Here is a 15,922-nt window from a genome sequence, read left to right on the forward strand (position 1 = left end):
TAAATGACCAAACAGACAAATTTGCAACTTATCCAATATAAGATACTTCATAGAACATATATTACACAATATATGATGAAAAAAATGGGACTCTCTGACTCCGACATTTGTGTCCAGTGCTCACAAAACACTGCCGATACTTATCTTCATGCTTTATGGTCATGTACTCCAGTGCTGCATTTCTGGACTAAAATCTTGGAAAAGCTCGCTGATATATTAAACTGTAGGCTTCCTTTATCTCCAAGATTGTGTTTACTAGGTGACTTAACAATAACTGAGCTACCATGTAAACAATCCCAATCTATATTTATAGCCCTTACTATTGCTAAAAAAATAATCCTTGTCAATTGGAAAAATAAACAATCTCTCAATATCGACCACTGGTTAAACTTACTAATAAATTATATCTCAATGGAAAAAATCTCTGCCTTAAATAAAAATCAAGTATCAAGATTTAAACAAATATGGTCTATGTACATAGAATATTTTAATCTTAATTTGGTAACTTAATCCTGCCAAGATTCTGCCTGTTAACGAGAGCCACCACATCGTTACAACTTCTGTTTTCGCTGCTTCTGTATTTGGTATTTTGTATCTGATTGGTTTTATTTTTATATAGTCAGGAACCTAGTTGCTGCTAGTGGGCTCGAGCATACCACACTATACGACACTATACTCACTAACTCCTTAAGAGTTATTTCTAGTGGGCACTAAGCATCAACACTTGGTGTTACTGCATGCTAATTAGTCAATTTTCTCGACGCCGTCCCCCGTGGTCGAGCGGGGGTGGTTCTGCCCCCCCCCCCCTCCCCCGTTGTCCGCTCGGTAGCGGTTGTTGTCTTGGCCGCTCCCTGGGCCCCCTGTGGGGTGCGGTGTTGGGGTGCTTTCCCTGGTGCCCGGGGCGGCGCCGTCCCGGCGCGGTCCGCTGCTCCGTGCCCGGCGGCGCTGTTCGGGGCGGGTGGGGGTATGGGTGGGTGGGGGGTTGGGTGTTGGGGGTCGGGGTGTGTTCGGGGGTTTGGGGGCCGGGGGTGGTGGGGCCTGGGTCGTGGTGGGTGGCGGGTTTGGGTGGGGTGCGTGGGGGTCGTGGGGGGGGTGGGGGCTGGGGACCGGTGGGGCGCTGTGGGGGCCCGCTGGGCCTCGTTCTGCGGCCTTGGGCTCGGGGGTGTGGGCCGGGGCTGGGGCGGGGGTGTTCCGGGCGTCTGGGTCGGCTCGCCGACGGGGTCCGCTCGGGTGGCTTGGGGGTGGCCTTGGTGCTGCCGCGGCCTGGGGGTTTCGGGGGGGGGGGCTCGCTTTGCTGGACCGCGGTTGACGGCTTTCTTTCTTTGGTGGTGGTCCTTATGCATGCCAGATCCGTCGCACCAGCATCTACTGAAACTCAACAGAAGTAGCCTCTCCCTGCCACAGCCGCTTGAATCAGTGGGTGCTGGTGTCTGTGGATCTCACTTTGCTTTATCTATCCTTCCCTCCTTCCTCTTTTTAGTTTTTCCTCTGGTCACTTGAGATCTCAATTTATTGGAAGTTTGAGGCTTCTGGGGTTGGCATAAGACTCTGGTTTTGTAACCACGCAGGAGGGGTTTTGTTGGTGCTGGATTTCACTTTGATGGATTGGATGTACTGGCTTCTATGGATCTCACTCTGCCTTATCGATCCTTCCCTCCTTCCTCTCTTTAGTTTTTCCTCTGGTCTCTTGAGATCTCGCTAAATTTGCTGGAATTTAAAGGCTTCCGGGGTTGGCGTAAGACTTTGATTTTGTAATCATGGGGAAGGCAGGAAGTGTTTGGTCGGTGCTGGATTTCACTTTGATTTATCTTTCTTTTCTCTTTATTTTTTTTCTGACCTTTTCTCTGGTCTCCTGACCATTTAAACTTCACGACTCTGGCAAGATTCTGAAGTACCAGGTTAAGGCGAAGGGTAATGGGATATTTATAAGGCTTTAGGTGAATTAATGAGTATAAATTTATACGTATTTGCACGCACACGCACGCACGCGCACGCACGCACGCACGCACTCAAACGCACGCACGCAAACGCACACACTCAAACGCACGCACACAAAAAAAAAAAAAAAAGAGCAATGATGATAAGACGTTGAATCGGTAAGACTACCGAATGAACAATTCTGAGCTCTTAAAAAAAATAAATAAATAAAAAATAAATAAATAAAAAAAGAAAGCCAGTCAATATGGTCTATTGTATGTATGGAAGTGGGCGTGGAAAATGGGACTTAGAAAAAATTCAGTGTCAGTCCCATTAATAACTGAATGGGGAAAAGTAGATCTTTAACATTAAATTATGCGAGTACTGTAAGTAATATGAAGTCAAACGATAAATACCCCGAAAGGCGTGAATTTTGTCAGCAAGTTGAAATTTGAACGGTGTAAATCGGAAGTATAATGTAGGAGTAGTTTGATTGCAAAATGTGTTGAGAATAAAATGCTATAATAAGTATAACTAGACTAAGCAATTTCTGAAGAAATTGCGTGGGATGCTGAAAGCCGAATGCTAATAGCTGAATGCTAAGCTGACTGCTAATAGCAGAATGCTATTGTAATCATTGAAGTGTGAAATGTAATTTAGAGATGTCTTGCTGAACCAGAATGCATTAAATAAAACGTATGTTAAATGAATAAAGAAAGATACATTGGCTGTAAATTACATATGAGAAATTATGAATGAATTATAAATGAAAAGACTGAAGTTTAAAATCAACCAGTCTGAGACTGATATTGAACCCTCACCAGTTTACTGTTCAATGAGCTACTGCACTGCCAATCTATCCACTGACCCACAGAAGACTTGGGGCATCACTGAAGTGTGAAATGGAAGCAGCGAATGTGTCTGAACATGCAATAAAATGTATGTTAAATGAATAAAGAAAGATAAATTGGTTGTAAATTACAAATGAGAAATTATGGATGAATTATAAATGAAAAGACGAAAGTTTTAGTTTTAACTAAAAAAAAAAAAAAAGAAGTATGTCCATGTCCAAAAGTTGCTCCATTCGAGGTTTGAACCAGCGAACCATTGATCAGGCTGTCTTTGCTATTCACCTGGCGCAAGCGCTTAAGCCAGTGAGCGATGTCTTGCTGAACCAGAATGCATTAAATAAAACGTATGTTAAATGAATAAAGAAAGATACATTGGCTGTAAATTACATATGAGAAATTATGAATGAAAAGACTGAAGTTTTGGTTTTAACTAAAAAAAAAAAAAAGAAGTATGTCCATGTCCAAAAGCTGCTCCATCCGAGGTTTGAACCAGCGAACCATTCATCGGGCTGTCTTTGCTATTCACCTGGCGCAAGCGCTTAAGCCAGTGAGCAGCAGAGCGAATTGGCGTATTTGTAATTCAAAGTGTCACCTGATGAAAGCCAGCGCTAATTTGGGACACGTGTTTGATCATGTCAGTATAACGCAATTCCTGGTATGATAGTCAGTTGGTATACTTAATATCCGTTGATGTAATTGTCACGGACATATGTGCAATGTACAGTCGGCGGTGGGCTTTGAACCTGCGACCTCCTGCTTACTGTACATGCACTCTCCCAACTGCGCCACTGAGCAATATCAGAAAGCCAGTTAAGATGGTCTGTTGTATGTATGGAAGTGGGCATGGAAAATGGGACTTAGAAAAAATTCAATGTCAGTTCCATTAAAAGTGAATGGGGAAAAGTAGATCTTTAACATTAAATTATGCGAGTACTGTAAGTAATATGAAGTCAAACGATAAATAGCCCGAAAGGCGTGAATTTTGTCAGCAAGTTGAAATTTGAACGGTGTAAATCGGAAGTATAATGTAGGAGTAGTTTGATTGCAAAGAGTGTTGAGAATAAAATGCTATAATAACTAGACTAAGCAATTTCTGAAGAAATTGCGTGGGATGCTGAAAGCCGAATGCTAATAGCTGAATGCTAAGCTGACTGCTCATAGCAGAATGCTAATGAAGAGTCAGAAAAAAAAAAAAAAAAAAAAAAAAAAAAAAAAAAAAAAAAAAAAAAAAAAAAAAAAAAAAAAAAAAAAAAAACGTTGCTCCATCGGGGATTTGAACCGGTGAACCACACGTAGGGCTGTCTTCGCTATGCAACTGGCTCAAGCGCTTAACCCCGTGAGCTAACCGGACCTGTGAGCAGCAGAGCGAATTGGCGTATTTGTAATTTAAAGTGTCACCTGACGCTGAAAGTCATCAGCGCTGATTTGGGACACATGCGTTTGATCATGTCAGTATAACGCAATTCCTGGGATGATAGTCAGTAGGTATACTTAATATCCGTTTATGTAATTGCCACGGACATATGTGCAATGTACAGTCGGCGGTGGGCTTTGAACCTGCGACCTCCTGCTTACTGTACATGCACTCTCCCAACTGCGCCACTGAGCAATATCAGAAAGCAAGTCAAGATGGTCTGTTGTATGTATGGAAGTGGGCGTGGAAAATGGGACTTAGAAAAAATTCAGTTTCAGTTCCATTAAAACTGAATGGGGAAAAGTAGATCTTTAACATTAAATTATGCGAGTACTGTAAGTAATATGGAGTCAAACGATAAATACCCCGAAAGGCGTGAATTTTGTTAGCAAGTTGAAATTTGAACAGTGTAAATCGGAAGTATAATGTAGGAGTAGTTTGATTGCAAAAAGTGTTGAAAATAAAATGCTATAATAATAAGTATAACTAGACTAAGCAATTTCTGAAGAAATTGCGTGGGATGCTGAAAGCCGACGCAAATAGCTGAATGCTAAGCTGACTGCTAATAGCAGAATGCTATTGTTATCATTGAAGTGTGAAATGTAATTGAGAGATGTCTTGCTGAACCAGAATGCATTAAATAAAACGTATGTTAAATTAATAAAGAAAGATACATTGGCTGTAAATTACATATGAGAAATTATGAATGAATTATAAATGAAAAGACTGAAGTTTAAATTCAACCAGTCTGAGATTGAATTTGAACCCTCACCTCCTGTTTACTGTTCAATGAGCTACTGCACTGCCAATATATCCACTGACCCACAGAAGACTTGGTGGCATAACTGAAGTGTTGTGAAATGGAAGCAGCGAATGTGTCTGAACATGCAATAAAATGTATGTTAAATAAAGAAAGATAAATTGGTTGTAAATTACAAATGAGAAATTATGGTTGAATTATAAATGAAAAGAAGAAAGTTTTAGTTTTAACTAAAAAAAAAAAAAGAGGTATGTCCATGTCCAGAAGTTGCTCCATCCGAGGTTTGAACCAGCGAACCATTCGTAGGGCTGTCTTTGCTATGCAAGCGCTTAAGCCAGTGAGCCACCCGACCTGTGAGCAGCAGAGCGAATTGGCGTATTTGTAGTTCAAAGTGTCACCTGACGCTGAAAGTCATCAGCGCTGATTTGGGACACATGTGTTTGATCATGTCAGTATAACGCATTTCCTGGTGTGATAGTCAGTTGGTATACTTAATATCTGTTTATGTAATTGCCACAGACATATGTGCAATGTACAGTCGGCGGTGGGCTTTGAACCTGCGACCTCCTGCTTACTGTACATGCACTCTCCCAACTGCGCCACCGAGCAATATTAGAAAGAAAGTCAAGATGGTCTGTTGTATGTATGGAAGTGGGCGTGGAAAATGGGACTTACAAAAAATTCAGTGTCAGTCCCATTAAAACTGAATGGGGAAAAGTGGATCTTTAACATTAAATTATGCGAGTACTGTAAGTAATATGAAGTCAAACGATAAATACCCCGAAAGGCGTGAATTTTGTCAGCAAGTTGAAATTTGAACGGTGTAAATCGGAAGTATAATGTAGGAGTAGTTTGATTGCAAAAAGTGTTGAGAATAAAATGCTATAATAATAAGTTTAAGTATAAGTATAATAATAATAAAGGTTAGAAACAACATATGTGGGATGCTTTCAGCATCCCACAACTAGACTAAGCAATTTCTGAAGAAATTGCGTGGGATGCTGAAAGCCGAATGCTAATAGCTGAATGCTAAGCTGACTGCTAATAGCAGAATGCTAATGAAGGAAATAAGAAGTTTAAATTCAACCAGTCTGAGACTGGTATCGAACCCTCACCTCCTGTTTACTGTTCAATGAGCTACTGCACTGCCAATCTATCCACTGACCCACAGAAGACTTGGTGACAGCATTGAAGTGTTGTGAAATGGAAGCAGCGAATGTGTCATTGAATGCATTCAAAAAAATGTATGTTAAATGAATAAAGAAAGATGAATTGGTTGTAAATTACTAATGAGAAATTATGGATGAATTATAAATGAAAAGACGAAAGTTTTAGCTTTAACTAAAAAAAAAAAAAAAGAAGTATGTCTTACAGTGTATCTATATTGAAAAGTGACATATGATGCTGAATAATGGGGGCCACGTGTTCAATCACTTCAATGAAATTATAGAATGCATTATGCAATATGGATTAATTTAGAAGAAATGGTTTGTCAAATGACATTTAACAAAATAGATGTTAACTTGTTGTATTATGACGAAACTGAGAAAGAAAAAAAAAAAAAGTTGCTCCATCCGAGGTTTGAACCAGCGAACCATTCATCGGGTTGTCTTTGCTATTCACCCGACGCAAGCGCTTAAGCCAGTGAGCCACGCTGAAAGTCATCAGCGCTGATTTGGGACACATGTGTTTGATCATGTCAGTATAACGCATTTCCTGGTGTGATAGTCAGTTGGTATACTTAATATCCGTTTATGTAATTGCCACAGACATATGTGCAATGTACAGTCGGCGGTGGGCTTTGAACCTGCGACCTCCTGCTTACTGTACATGCACTCTCCCAACTGCGCCACCGAGCAATATTAGAAAGAAAGTCAAGATGGTCTGTTGTATGTATGGAAGTGGGCGTGGAAAATGGGACTTACAAAAAATTCAGTGTCAGTCCCATTAAAACTGAATGGGGAAAAGTGGATCTTTAACATTAAATTATGCGAGTACTGTAAGTAATATGAAGTCAAACGATAAATACCCCGAAAGGCGTGAATTTTGTCAGCAAGTTGAAATTTGAACGGTGTAAATCGGAAGTATAATGTAGGAGTAGTTTGATTGCAAAAAGTGTTGAGAATAAAATGCTATAATAATAATAATATTAAGTATAATAAGAATAATAAAGGTTAGAAACAACATATGTGGGATGCTTTCAGCATCCCACAAAACCTAGACTAAGCAATTTCTGAAGAAATTGCGTGGGATGCTGAAAGCCGAATGCTTATAGCTGAATGCTATTGTTATCATTGAAGTGTGAAATGTAATTGAGAGATGTCTTGCTGAACCAGAATGCATTAAATAAAACGTATGTTAAATGAATAAAGAAAGATACATTGGCTGTAAATTACATATGAGAAATTATGAATGAATTATAAATGAAAAGACTGAAGTTTAAACTCAACCAGTCTGAGACTGGTATCAAACCCTCACCTCCTGTTTACTGGTCAATGAGCTACTGCACTGCCAATCTATCCACTGACCCACAGAAGACTTGGTAGCATCGTTGAAGTGTTGTGAAATGGAAGCAGCGAATGTGTCATTGAACGAACATTCAAAAAAATGTATGTTAAATGAATAAAGAAAGATAAATTGGTTGTAAATTACAAATGAGAAATTATGGATGAATTATAAATGAAAAGACGAAAGTTTTAGCTTTAACTAAAAAATAAAAAGAAGTATGTCTTACAGTGTATCTATATTGAAAAGTGACATATGGTGCTGAATAATGGGGGCCACGTGTTCAATCACTTCAATGAAATTATAGAATGCATTATGCAATATGGATTAATTTAGAAGAAATGGTTTGTCAAATGACATTTAACGAAATAGATGTCAACTTGTTGTATTATGACGAAACTGAGAAAAAAAAAAGAAAAGTTGCTCCATCGGGGATTTGAACCGGTGAACCACACGTAGGGCTGTCTTCACTATGCAACTGGCTCAAGCGCTTAACCCCGTGAGCTAACCGGACCTGTGAGCAGCAGAGCGAATTGGCGTATTTGTAATTCAAAGTGTCACCTGACGCTGAAAGTCATCAGCGCTGATTTGGGACACATGCGTTTGATCATGTCAGTATAACGCAATTCCTGGTATGATAGTCAGTTGGTATACTTAATATCCGTTTATGTAATTGCCACGGACATATGTGCAATGTACAGTCGGCAGTGGGCTTTGAACCTGCGACCTCCTGCTTACTGTACATGCACTCTCCCAACTGCGCCACTGAGCAGTATCAAAAAGACGGTCATAATGGTCTGTTCTATGTATGGAAGTGGGCGTGGAAAATGGGACTTAGAAAAAATTCAGTGTCAGTTCCATTAAAACTGAATGGGGAAAAGTAGATCTTTAACATTAAATTATGCGAGTACTGTAAGTAATATGAAGTCAAACGATAAATACCCCGAAAGGCGTGAATATTGTCAGCAAGTTGAAATTTGAACGGTGTAAATCGGAAGTATAATGTAGGAGTAGCCAGTGTCAGTTCCATTAAAACTGAATGGGGAAAAGTAGATCTTTAACATTAAATTATGCGAGTACTGTAAGTAATATGAAGTCAAACGATAAATACCCCGAAAGGCGTGAATATTGTCAGCAAGTTGAAATTTGAACGGTGTAAATCGGAAGTATAATGTAGGAGTAGTTTGATTCCAAAAAGTGTTGAAAATAAAATGCTATAATAAGTATAATAATAATAACTAGACTAAGCAATTTCTGAAGAAATTGCGTGGGATGCTGAAAGCCGAATGCTAATAGCAATCTATCCACTGACCCACAGAAGACTTGGTGGCATCATTGAAGTGTTGTGAAATGGAAGCAGCGAATGTGTCATTGAACATGCAATAAAATGTATGTTAAATCAATAAAGAAAGATAAATTGGTTGTAAATTACAAATGAGAAATTATGGATGAATTATAAATGAAAAGACGAAAGTTTTAGCTTTAACTAAAAACAAAAGAAGTATGTCTTACAGTGTATCTATATTGAAAAGTGACATATGATTCTGAATAATGGGGGTCACGTGTTCAATCACTTCAATGAAATTATAGAATGCATTATGCAATATGGATTAATTTTGAAGAAATAGTTTGTCAAATGACATTTAACGAAATAGATGTTAACTTGTTGTATTATGACGAAACTGGAAAAAAAAAAAAAAAAAAAGTTGCTCCATCGGGGATTTGAACCGGTGAACCACTCGTAGGGATGTCTTTGCTATGGAACTCGCTCAAGCGCTTAACCCCGTGAGCTAACCTGACCTGTGAGCATCAGAGCGAATTGGCGTATTTGTATTTTAAAGTGTCACCTGATGAAAGCCATCAGCGCTAATTTGGGACACATGTGTTTGATCATGTCAGTATAACACATTTCCTGGTATGATAGTCAGTTGGTATACTTAATATCCGTTTATGTAATTGCCACGGACATATGTGCAATGTACAGTCGGCGGTGGGCTTTGAAACTGCGACCTCCTGCTTACTGTACATGCACTCTCCCAACTGCGCCACTGAGAAATATCAGAAAGCCAGTCAATATGGTCTGTTGTATGTATGGAAGTGGGCGTGGAAAATGGGACTTAGAAAAAATTCAGTGTCAGTCCCATTAAAACTGAATGGGGAAAAGTAGATTTTTAACATTAAATTATGCGAGTACTGTAAGTAATATGAAGTCAAACGATAAATAGCCCGAAAGGCGTGAATTTTGTCAGCAAGTTGAAATTTGAACGGTGTAAATCGGAAGTATAATGTAGGAGTAGTTTGATTGCAAAAAGTGTTGAGAATAAAATGCTATAATAATAAGTTTAAGTATAAGTATAATAATAATAAAGGTTAGAAACAACATATGTGGGATGCTTTCAGCATCCCACAATAATAAAGGTTAGAAACAACATATGCTTTCAGCATCCCACAATAATAACTACACTAAGCAATTTCTGAAGAAATTGCGTGGGATGCTGAAAGCCGAATGCTAATAGCTGAATGCTAAGCTGACTGCTAATAGCAGAATGCTAATGAAGAAAATAAGAAGAAATTCCGTGAAAATTACATCGTAATTAACTATTAATTACTAGTAATAGTAGTAGTAGTACGAGTAGTAGTAGTAGTAGTAGTAGTAGTAGTAGTATTAGCAGTAGTAGAAACAGTATTACTAGTAGTAGTATTACTCGTAATTATTTAGTAACTTGTCGTCTACAAGTTACTAAATAATTACTCGTAATTATTTAGTAACTTGTAGACTACATTACATAACATTGGTTGTAAATTAAATATGAGAAATTATGAATGAATTATAAATGAAAAGACAGAAGTTTAAATTCAACCAGTCTGAGACTGGTATCGAACCCTCACCTCTTGTTTACTGTTCAATGAGCTACTACACTGCCAATCTATCCACTGACCCACAGAAGACTTGGCGGCATCATTGAAGTGTTGTGAAATGGAAGCAGCGAATGTGTCATTGAACGAATGCGTTCAAAAAAATGTATGTTAAATGAATAAAGAAAGATAAATTGGTTGTAAATTACAAATGAGAAATTATGGATGAATTATAAATGAAAAGACGAAAGTTTTAGCTTTAACTAAAAAAAAAAAAAGAAGTATGTCTTACAGTGTATCTTTATTGAAAAGTGACATATGATGCTGAATAATGGGGGTCACGTGTTCAATCACTTCAATGAAATTATAGAATGCATTATGCAATATGGATTAATTTTGAAGAAATAGTTTGTCAAATGACATTAAACGAAATAGATGTTAACTTGTTGTATTATGACGAAACTGGGGAAAAAAAAAAAAAAAAAAAAGTTGCTCCATCGGGGATTTGAACCGGTGAACCACACGTAGGGCTGTCGTTGCTATGTAACTGGCTCAAGTGCTTAACCCCATGAGCTAACCTGACCTGTGAGCATCAGAGCGAATTGGCTTATTTGTATTTTAAAGTGTCACCTGATGTAAGCCATCAGCGCTAATTTGGGACACGTGTTTGATCATGTCAGTATAACGCATTTCCTGGTATGATAGTCAGTTGGTATACTTAATATCAGTTTATGTAATTGCCACGGACATATGTGCAATGTACAGTCGGCAGTGGGCTTTGAACCTGCGACCTCCTGCTTACTGTACATGCAGTCTCCCAACTGCGCCACTGAGCAGTATCAGAAAGCCAGTCAAGATGGTCTGTTGTATGGATGGAAGTGGGCGTGGAAAATGGGACTTAGAAAAAATTCAGTGTCAGTCCCATTAAAACTGAATGGGGAAAAGTAGATCTTTAACATTAAATTATGCGAGTACTGTAAGTAATATGAAGTCAAATGATAAATACCCCGAAAGGCGTGAATTTTGTCAGCAAGTTGAAATTTGAACGGTGTAAATCGGAAGTATAATGTAGGAGTAGTTTGATTGCAAAAAGTGTTGAGAATAAAATGCTATAATAATAATAATAAGTATAATAATAATAAAGGTTAGAAACAACATATGCTTTCAGCATTCCCACAATAATAAAGGTTAGAAGGTTTGCTGGAATTTAGAGGCTTCCGGGGTTGGCGTAAGACTTTGATTTTGTAATCATGGGGAATGCAGGAAGTGTTTGGTCGGTGCTGGATTTCACTTTGATTTATCTTTCTTTTCACTTTATTTTTTTCTGACCTTTTCTCTGGTCTCCTGACCATTTAAACCTCACGACTCTGGCAAGATTCTGAAGTACCTGGTTAAGGCGAAGGGTAATGGGATATTTATAAGGCTTTAGGTGAATTAATGAGTATAAATTGATACGTATTTGCACGCACACGCACGCACGCAAACGCACGCACGCAAACGCACGCACGCAAACGCACACACGCAAACGCACGCACACACACAAAATTTTTTTTTTTTAAATTTAAAAAAAAGAGCAATGATGATAAGACGTTGAATCGGTAAGACTACCGAATGAACAATTCTGAGCTCTTTTAGAAAATAAATAAATAAATAAATAAAGGTTAGAAACAACATATTCCCACAATGAAAATTATATACCTTATTAGATATTTTCTATACAGTACCTAAATTAAATCTAAAAAACATACATTAAATTACATCATCCATCCATCATCCATTTTCTGAACCACCTTTCCTCACAGTATATTAGTGCTGTCACTAACGACTTTTTTTTTTTTTTAAATCGAGTCGCCTATCAATTATTCCATCAACTAATACACAAACACCAACAAAATTAGCCCATGCTCGATTAAAAATCGTGATTAGCATTAGCCCTGAATAAACTCAAATTACCTACTTATTGTAGTTTTCCTGAAAACCACTTCATAGTCCAACATAATGAAAAATCCAATTTGATCACAATATTAATGCACTTATGTAGCGCTTCATCTTCATCATATGTTTACTAAGCCTGACGTATTTGCTTGTCTCATTCAGTTGTCGAAGCCTACAATGGCCATTGATGCAGCATACACAGTACCACACATGCACACAGAAAGGTTTTTCAAATAGCACATTATGCTCTGGCGGCACGGTGGAGTGAATGAGTGGTTAGCACGTCCGCCTCCCAGTTCTGAGGACTCGGGTTCGACTCCAGGCTCCGGCCTTCCTGGGTGGAGTTTGCATGTTCTCCCCGTGTCTGTGTGGGTCTTCTCCGGGCACGCCAGTCTCCTCCCACATTCCAAAGAAATGAATGACAGGTTAATTGGGCGCGCCGAATTGTCCCTAGGTAATTGGGATGTTATTTTCCATTCTGTGTTATTATTCTGGATATGTAACTATATTATAATCTCACCATAGCCTGAGCCTCAATGCATTGTTTTTATTGGCAAATTATTTGGTTGAGAAACATAATGGAGGTCAAAGCTCCTCCCTGAGCATATTCACCAGAAGAGGATGTCTCCGCCTTGTACTTTTAATCAAATAGTGACATTATAGTATTGCATTGTTAAAATATTGATCAAATTACTTGTCTGAAACTAAACTGACTCACAATTGTAGCGCTTTCATGCATTTTAATGTGTAAAATAAAAAAATCACAAATTAAATCGCAATATTGATCTGAAAAATTGCAATTAGGTTTATTTCCAAAATCGTGCAGCTCTACACCCAACTAACTGGGTCAACCTTTACTCCTAGCCCCACAGTATATTAAATTTTTACACAGTACAATGCAACAAAAACAAAATAAATATGCTTACTGTACATAGATGGTGGAGGAGTTATTGAAGTAAGTTCATGTGAGGCTGCTGACATGTGGAAGGCATGACGTACTGAGTGTAACGGTCTCAGGAAACTATTGGCGCTTTTCCACCGGACAGGTTCCACACTGAAGCAGCATTTTTTGTCCCCGGACGTTAGTGTCTCCATGGAACCCTTTCGGGGCCAAGCGGTTCCGTTGTAACCGCTGTTTAGAACCCTTTCAGCAGTGGTTCTGCAGCGGCAGTCGTCGGGGGAATAGCGGGGCCGTGTCATCACCTGTCATCTGATTGGCCGACAGCAACGCCGTGGCACACGCCCATTTCCTTGTTTTAAGCGAGAAAAGGCAGAGGCGCCCGCCGGTCTTCGCCAAAGTCATAAAAATATGGTATATACAATAAATATAATGTTTTACAACAACGCTGAACTATATTTACAGTTTAAAAGGTACTTGTGGATGGATTTCTAATGTTTGTGGTTTTAAAAAAAACATCGCGAGTGCACAACGCTGGATGGTTGTGTGTTCCCATTCACTTGAATGAGAGCTCCAGCGGCAGAGCTCTCCATTCAGAAATAGCTTCGGGAGCTTGTCGTTAATCTCAATATTTCATCCATGGTGGTCCATATTAAATTGTAAATATGGTTCAATGTTGGCGCGACTTGCCACTCCTGAAATGTTATCTCAGATCCGCACGCACTGCGGGAGCGCAAGCTTGGCTTGGACAGTTCAAATGTTGCCGCCCCCTTCCCGCCGTGCGCCAGTTGTAATGGAAAAAAAGTGAGGTGTGGTGTGGTGTGGTGTGGTAGCGTGCGGTACGAGACTGATGGAAAAGCAGCATATGTTTTCTGACTGTCCGTAAAGTTCACATGAATGTGACTGGCACATATGACGAGTCAAGATGGTGACTGCCGAGTTAGAGTCAAGTGATTTCAAAGCTGAAGAGATAATGTACGTTTTGCTGCTACGCTAAAGAAGACAAGTGAGGGCTGCTTTTCATGAATATCCTCCCGGACAGCCTCTGAAATGTGCTCAAGAGTGAGATGGCAATATTAGGTGCATGAAGAGTGCGTGCGCTGTGGCCAGTGGCCGAGGCACCTGTGCTGTTCACCGGCGGACAGAGAGGTCGTCGAAATGCGCAAATTGCGCGGTGCTACTCGGCGGGGTTGTGGCAGAAGGGGCACTACAACACAATACTTTAACCATAATGTATAAGTGGTGCACACTTATTATATTAACTTGCATGAAAAATACAGCCTTTATGGACATCCGTCAGCCCTTGTTCGTATCTGCGAATGTTCGTAAGTCGGATGTTCGTAACGATGTTCGTAACTAGAGGACTACCTGTACATCCACAAGTATTCATAGCCTTAGCCATTAAGTTCTAATTAATTATTTTGCACTTATAATCATCATTTTGAGATGTTTATGAATGTTGTTTTCTTGCAAAAAACAAAAACAAAAACATGCTTCATGGGGTGTTGTGTGAACAATTTTTGACGTAAAATAAACTTATTCCACTTTGTAAAACGGCTGTAAAAATGTGAAAAAGTGAAGCATTGTGAATAATTAATGGATGCACTGTAGAGAAGCCTACCAAAAAAAATAAATAAATAAAAATATCACAACACTTGCACAATTTAACCATACTTTAAGCCTGAATTACAGTCAAGTTTAAATGACACTTACTGCTGTTTTTGAGGATGTCAAGCACTTGAATCAGGACTTCTGGTTGTGTCATCTAGATGTAAAAGAATGAAAGAAAAAAAACAAAAGACTAACTCTTGCATAATGGTATCATATTAGAGAAAAATTTTGCATAGGGATAGGGGTAGGCGATATGGTAAAAATGTCATCACGATTCTTTAAAAAATAAATTCACAATCTCGATTTATCACAATTTCTTTTTTTTTCTTTTCTTTTTTTTCTTTTTTTACATATTTTTAGACTAATCTTCACCTTTCTGAACATTTTTGTAAATTTTAAAACATATTTACAATGTTTATAAAACCCTAAAAAAAAAAAAAAAAACAGACATCTTAAGCCAACTAAGCTTTCTGAACAGGTTTCAATTGAAATAGTGCAATTATAGCAGCTGTGGTCGATATTTTCCCCAGACTACAGGAGGCAGGTAAGAGTGCCAACGGTGTATGAACAGCCCTAGTTAACACCACAATAGAAGTTGAACATGTTTTTTTTCCCTCAATAAACTGTCGACAAAAACAGGAAAGGAGAAAACACTGACGGCGTTTGCTCGTCCGCAACTCCGCATAGTTTACAAATTCTCGTACGTGCGAGCAGGGGCAATGTGGACATGTCAAGGCGCAGGGAGAGTTGCGTACCCGTCGGCTGTCGGGTAAGGTTCCGAGGTGGCCGGGCCGCGCTGGCACCGGCAAGGGGGGCGTACCTGCGCCGGCCGGCCCGGGCGCCTCCCCGCCAGAGCTCCCACGAGCGTCCGACTCATCCACGCCCGCGCGCGCCCTCTGCCTCATGTTTGTGCGAGTGAGTAAGTGAAGCGAGGGGGAAAAAAAAAGACCACACAGATGCATAAACCAAGCTTGAGCCCGCATAAAGTTGAACTGTATAGAATGTGCCGCAGACGATCTTGCCGATCTGTCAGCTTTATGAGATCGTCAACACATTAAATTCCAACACATTCTTAACTATCTAATATCGTCATATCGCCCACCCCTATAACACAGGCAATTATTTTAAGAAGGCGTCGATTTTCAGTACCAGTGTTTTTAAGAGGGACAATGACA

General features: G+C 39.3%; 1 protein-coding gene across 11 annotated transcripts in view; it reads right to left on the reverse strand.

The window, feature by feature from the left end:
• Positions 1–15,922, reverse strand: part of tut4 (terminal uridylyl transferase 4) — a 112,281-nt gene that overhangs the window by 87,802 nt on the left and 8,557 nt on the right. For all 11 annotated transcript variants that reach the window (XR_013285232.1, XR_013285231.1, XM_077533422.1 and 8 more), the window contains one exon: positions 14,850–14,901. Coding sequence is in view for 9 of the 11 variants with exons in the window: in XM_077533422.1 (XP_077389548.1) it covers positions 14,850–14,901 (52 nt within the window). In the remaining 2 variants the exon portion in view is untranslated. The remainder of the gene's footprint in view (positions 1–14,849; positions 14,902–15,922) is intronic.

Source organism: Festucalex cinctus, chromosome 10 (genome assembly GCF_051991245.1).
Source record: "Festucalex cinctus isolate MCC-2025b chromosome 10, RoL_Fcin_1.0, whole genome shotgun sequence".
Taxonomy (NCBI): Eukaryota; Metazoa; Chordata; class Actinopteri; order Syngnathiformes; family Syngnathidae; genus Festucalex; species Festucalex cinctus.